Genomic DNA, 5943 nt, shown 5'->3' on the forward strand with positions numbered 1-5943 from the left:
GTTATGTCGATAGTCTTGGCTTTGTGAAAGAAAGATTTATAGGACTAGTGCACATGAATGATACATCTTCTTTGACACTCAAAAACGCCATAAATAAAGTACTTACAAGTAATAAGTTGAGTTTTAGTCAGGTAATTTATTCTTTACTTTTTTGTTATTTCAGTTTAATTTTATATATATATATATATATATATATATATATATATATATATATATATATATATATATATATATATATATATATATTAATTGTTTTAAATTTTAATAGATAAGAGGACAAGGTTACGATGGAGCTAGCAATATGCGGGGGGAATTCAATTGTTTGAAAGCTTTGATATTACAAGAGAATGACACGGCTTTTTATGTACATTGCTTTACACACCAACTTCAATTAGTGGTTGTGGCTGTAGCAAAAAAGCATGATGGTGTTAGTGACTTTTTTGAGCAAATTTCGTTGATGGTTAATGTTGTTTGTGCCTCGTGTAAAAGAAAAGACTTAGTACGAGAGAAAGCAAGAGAAAAGGTGCAAAAAGGCTTGTGTAGTGGTGAACTTGAAACTGAAAGAGGGTTAAATCAAGAGACAACACTTGTTCGAGCGAGAGAAACAAGATAGGGTTCACATTTCAACACACTCACAAGTTTGATGAAGTTGTTTGCGGATGTTCTTGTAGTTTTAGATTTTGTGAAAGAGGATGGAGGGTCATTGGCAAACCGTCAACAAGCATCTGGAATCTTAGCATATTTTAAATCATATGAGTTCGTGTTTTACTTACATATGATGTATGACATTTTACACCTTACGGGTACATTGTTAAAGCAACTTCAAAGAAAAGATCTAGACATTTTAGAAGCGGCTTCGATAGTTAGAGGGACAATGGAGGCATTGCAATCTTTTAGAAACATAGGGTTTTCTATCATTTTGCCAAAAGTATCATTTTTTTGTCAAACATACGAAATTGATATTTTAGATATGCAAGAGTTGTATATTGGTGCGAGAAAACGTAGGACTACAAAGACTAATAGGTTTCATTTTGAGGTAGAAATCTTCAGCACGGTGGTAGATATGCAACTTACAGGATATCGGGATCGATTTAGTGAAACAAGCACCCAATTACTAGAATACATGGGTGCTTTGAGCCCTTGTGATTCATTTGCAAAATTTGACAAATCAAATTTATTGAAGTTGGGTAAGTTATACAAGTATGACTTTGATGATTCAGATATGATATACCTTGAAGGACAACTTGAGATATTTTATCACTCTTGCATCAAAGATGAGCGCTTCACTAGTTTGAAAGGAATTTCCGACCTTTCTCGTTTGATGGTTAGTACGGGGAAGCATCGGTCTTATCCTTTGGTTTATAAGCTTTTAAAGTTGGCTTTGATATTACCCGTAGCAACCGCAAGTGTAGAAAGATGTTTTTTAAAGATGAAGCTCTTGAAGACCGACTTGCGTAACAAAATTGGCGATGAATTTTTGAACGACGCATTGCTTTGTAATGTCGAGACCGAAGCACTTGCGAAAGTTGAGAATGAAAAAGTAATGGAGCGGTTTCAAAAGATGTCTGCACGAAAATGACAAACTTAAATTCTAATAGATCGTTGTTATATTATGTTTAACCAGAAAAAAATTTGTATTAGATGTTTTATATTATGTTTGACCGGATTTTATTTTTAATGTTTTATATTATGTTTGACCGGAAAAAAAATTATGCAACCCTACTACTAATTCCTGCATCCGCCCTTGGTCAACATATAACAAATATTATACATATTCAGCAGACAGATAATTATACACTACAAATCACGGATAATCCTGCATATCTAAGTCTAATCGCATGCATATAAATTTAGGTAGGCCTAGAACCCATGTATGTACCTACGACCCTTGCTTGTGGGTAATTTATTTTAAAAGCATTTTCATATTTGTGCGGTATTATATCCAACGGACGAAATATCCAATAGAACTGAAAAAATAGTAAAAGATATTTTTTTTTTAAGTTCCATCACTGAAATATCCAATAGAACTGAAAAAATAGTAAAAGATATTTTTTTTTAAGTTCCTTCACCCAATTAGGGTTTTATATTTTGTAACCTTTCGGTCAGTATTATGTCGGAAATTTTGGTTGGATATTCGCCCTTTTTCTAGTAGAGTTATGGATCATATGCACATCTAACATCAGCTCTTCTATTATCAACTGCTTTTCTATCGATGATTGCGCAATCTACATACCTTTGTTGCCTTGTAAAAGAAAGAAGAGCTTGTTGAGTTTTATGATTGAGAAATACAGAGTTTTACTTTTATTACTATACTATGCACGCAAGGTTTTTTGCATGGTTCGCACTTCACATGATGTACTTTGATTTTTGTAAACTCGAGGAAATTAGGATTAACTCAATACAACGTTTACATGAGCTGTACAAAAATCTAAAGACCAAAGGATGCTTATTCCTAGAGAAGACAAGTTTTAGATTAAGAACACCAAGCCATGCGTATTAAACACTTTTTTCTCGGAAGATCACGTCCAACAAATTTAGTTTTACTCTGAAAGCATATCCATTTGTAATCTTCATGCGCCAACTTCAATGGTGCAATTTGGCACATTAGGGAGAGTTTGTGGTTCAAAAACTGCATGATTGGCTTTATGTCCATTTTGTGGGAACACCGGATGAATGTCAGCGTGCAACAAAGCTTTCAGATTCACAACGTCAATGATTTTCTGATCTCTAAATTCTGGGAGTTTTTGCTCCGCCAATTCCGCAACCTTGTCTTCACATCTAGATACTTTTTCATCAATGACTGGCTTTTTGTTTTTGTATACAAAGTATAGTATCATTTGAATGATTCCAAAAGTGAATCCAAGTACATTTGGGATCTGTAAAAGATGGTATAAATACACTCATTAGTTAAAACATAACCAACTTTGTACAAAGGGACATACAAGATGCCATTGTATTGTTTGTATTATGTCATACCGCAATATTAAAGTCACCAAGAAGAAGGCCATAAAAGAACCACATAACAGCGCTGAGGGTGAGCGCCACTGATAGTAGAATTGGCATGTACTCTACGCTTTTTGTTTTAATCACTTGTCGCTGCAAAGTAATATGAATAGCATACATATTAACAAATGTCACCATGTAAAATGCAAAAAGAAAAGGAAAAACTATATATTTTATATGTGCATATGCACGTACCAGAACTCCCAAAGGTGCTACAAAAACACATAAAGAAAACACGAGGCAAATCCATCCAACTATAACGCCACGAGTAACTCCATTTGCAAGGAACTGAGTCAGGACAACAATCAATCCAAACCCAACAACTATTAGCAATATGATTAGCTTCATACTCTCCATCTGCATATATAAACCAAGTTTTATAATAATGGGTTAATTCAACCTTTCCTTGATAATAACTATGATCCTTTTATTTCATAGCGAAGTAAAGATTAGCAAATACCCGAGCCTTCTTTGGTGCATAGAAGAGAAAGAAACAAATGTACAACGTCTCGATAACACAGCCAACTGAGTTAATGGTGATGAGAAGCATGACATTGGACTTGAGTAATGCATAGTATATCCAAAGCATGGCACTGAATAAGCCCACAACATATGGCGCAGACTGAAACCCTTCGGTTGATTTCCTTTTGTAAACTTTATAAAACGTTGGTCTGCATTTTTATCAAATTATGTTATGTACGTTTAGTAATATATAGAAGCAAGGGGAGGAGAGATTAAAAAGTAGGAGACTTACATTGGTGCAAGAAATACCATAAACGAGACGACATTACCTGAAAATATTTGAAAGAAAAATGTTAGCAGCAGAATCATCAACGAAAATATAGATGTAAGGGGAGGAGAGGGAATTGAAGTGGTTATATACCAAGAAGGCCAAATGCAAGAGTGAGGTGATCAGCCATGTTCCCAGTCATCTTCCTTAACTAATTATAACAATAAGTGATACAAATATCTTCCTCTCCAAAAACCTGGTGTTGTTTAAAGAAATGTTACCTTTCTCTCTATATCTCTCTTGTTATTTGTGATGAGTGGTGAATGAGAGATTCTAGAGTTATCCCTTTATATAGGCCGGAAGGCTTGAGAAATGTGTCAATTTGTATTAGAGTTATCCACTAATACAAATATCTCTATATCTCTCTTGTTATTCGTAAGAGTTCTAGAGAATTTATTAGTTATTAATTATTGTTCATTTTGTCGTGTGTGTCAATTAACAACAGTGGACCTCCAGGTGGCACTTTTTGAAGCATATGTCACCCACTCATACAATTGAGCTGATTAAACATAGAAATCGTTATCTGCTTTCGTAAGCTTATCTTACTTTAAAGGATGGGTGTATTACGTACATATTGATTAGTAGATAGGACTCTCAATTGCTCAATCTTTTTTGTTCTAGTGCTTGCATAATTGAATATAACTTCACCACCATTTAAAAGTACCTTCAACAACATGGCATTATTGTATTTCATCATTGTATTGCTTTTAGGCACATATTTCATTCAAAAATGCCGTAATAGAAGTCTTTTGCTATTTTTCGTTTATATCAAGATCAAGCCAGGATGTCAGTGAAATCGTTATGATGTTTACATACGAATCAACACTAGCCCAGCAATTCATTATTGGGGTCTATCTCATCTTGAGTTATTTCCATACGTAACGGAGGATACTTTTAAGATTCTTGTTGGTATGCACTTTCTAATTATTGTAAGTGATCAAAACAAAAGAGCTTAATTTGCCTTTTTTACAAGCCTTCCATAATGCAATTCTGGTTCAATCTTGATGAAATTTTACCAGTTGTCCATAAAAAATCCATCTGTCAGCTGGCTAGCTAGCTTTCGTGACAACTTAACAAAATTAAAGAGATGATGAAACAAAAAATATTTTTTTTAAAAAAATCATAAATTTGTTAGTCATTTTATAAAAAAAATAAAAATAAATAAATAAACTCATTGAACTTCAGTTGAACACTAACGAGACATCTCATTATGGTTGAGTTTAATCAACTAAATGTCAACTAAGCATTCCTGATCATTCAACGATTTCATTAAACTATGGATTATGGATGTTCTTATAATAGCTTTTGTAAGGAAAAAGTTGAAATCATGGATGCTCACTAAGCATTTGCATTTGTACAAGATAGTTTAGGGACACGTTCTTCATAAAAAGAATGATGTATATATGCAAACAAACACCAATTATTGAACATCAATGGTATTCTTTAATCATTTCTTTTTCTCTTTTTTCCGTTTTCTATTTTGAGCATCGGATGGTTGTTGTCTGGGAAATATATTTAAAACTCAACAAATGTAATTATAAAAGTTGAGAAAAAAAAAAAGATACAACCTAACGAAGTTTATGTTTTGTCACTTTCAAGATGTAAAGTGATCTTTCAATATGTAGAGTGATCTCGAAAATGAATCATAGAATCAGAAATAGAAGTCCATTTTGAAGAAAAAACTATTGTCTAATAGCAATTGTGTCGTCCCAAATTTTACAAAGAGATTTCTGATTTGAAAACGGATTAACCGATTTAACCCTTCAACTTAAAAACCATAAGTGACATTCATTATTTTGAAACCATTGTGTTTGTAACGTCTTGTTCTTGGTATATATTTCATTCATAATTAATCATTTTTGTATAGAAATTCGACGAGTTAGGGGCCCCAAATTCGAGTAGAGATGGATTGGGACGCGGGTTAAGAAGCCTACTCGACGAGTTGCGAAGCCTCAACTCGACGAGTAGGCGGGCAGAATGAAACCCTAATTTTGAGGGCTTTGCACCCTATTTAAACACCTTAACCCCGATAAGCTGGCCTTATTCCATCCTTCATTGTCCCAAACCCTAGCCTCGAAACCCTAATTCGCTTTTGAGAGTTTTGAGACAACTATCTGTATTCTTGGTGATTTTGAAGAAGAAAGTACTTG

At 33.7% G+C, this 5943-nt stretch overlaps 2 protein-coding genes across 2 annotated transcripts; one reads left to right on the top strand and one right to left on the bottom strand.

Moving 5' to 3' along the window:
- The first annotated feature begins 643 nt into the window (after window positions 1-643).
- LOC111895332 (uncharacterized) lies at window positions 644-1579 on the top strand. Its single transcript, XM_023891415.2, has one exon. The coding sequence runs from the start codon at window positions 644-646 to the stop codon at window positions 1577-1579; it is 936 nt and encodes a 311-aa protein (XP_023747183.2).
- A 672-nt stretch (window positions 1580-2251) lies between these two features.
- On the bottom strand, window positions 2252-4069 carry LOC111895336 (bidirectional sugar transporter NEC1). Its single transcript, XM_023891418.3, has 6 exons — window positions 3887-4069; window positions 3758-3794; window positions 3464-3674; window positions 3199-3360; window positions 2977-3096; window positions 2252-2876 (listed from the first exon to the last, which is right to left on the bottom strand). The coding sequence occupies exons 1-6, from the start codon at window positions 3933-3935 to the stop codon at window positions 2571-2573; spliced, it is 885 nt and encodes a 294-aa protein (XP_023747186.1). The 5' UTR covers window positions 3936-4069; the 3' UTR covers window positions 2252-2570.
- Between the last annotated feature and the right edge of the window lie 1874 nt (window positions 4070-5943).

This window comes from Lactuca sativa, chromosome 4, assembly GCF_002870075.4.
Source record: "Lactuca sativa cultivar Salinas chromosome 4, Lsat_Salinas_v11, whole genome shotgun sequence".
NCBI lineage: Eukaryota > Viridiplantae > Streptophyta > Magnoliopsida > Asterales > Asteraceae > Lactuca > Lactuca sativa.

What these genes read in the sequence shown, in the direction of transcription:
- LOC111895332 (XM_023891415.2), top strand. Translation starts at nt 644, where the DNA reads ATGAAGTTGTTTGCGGATGTTCTTGTAGTTTTAGATTTTGTGAAAGAG.
- LOC111895336 (XM_023891418.3), bottom strand. Translation starts at nt 3,935, where the DNA reads ATGACTGGGAACATGGCTGATCACCTCACTCTTGCATTTGGCCTTCTT. An exon ending in TCTTGCATTTGGCCTTCTTG is followed by an intron (nt 3,795 to 3,886) that starts GTATATAACCAC and finishes AAATATTTTCAG; the next exon opens with GTAATGTCGTCTCGTTTATG. An exon ending in TAGCACCTTTGGGAGTTCTG is followed by an intron (nt 3,097 to 3,198) that starts GTACGTGCATAT and finishes ATTACTTTGCAG; the next exon opens with CGACAAGTGATTAAAACAAA.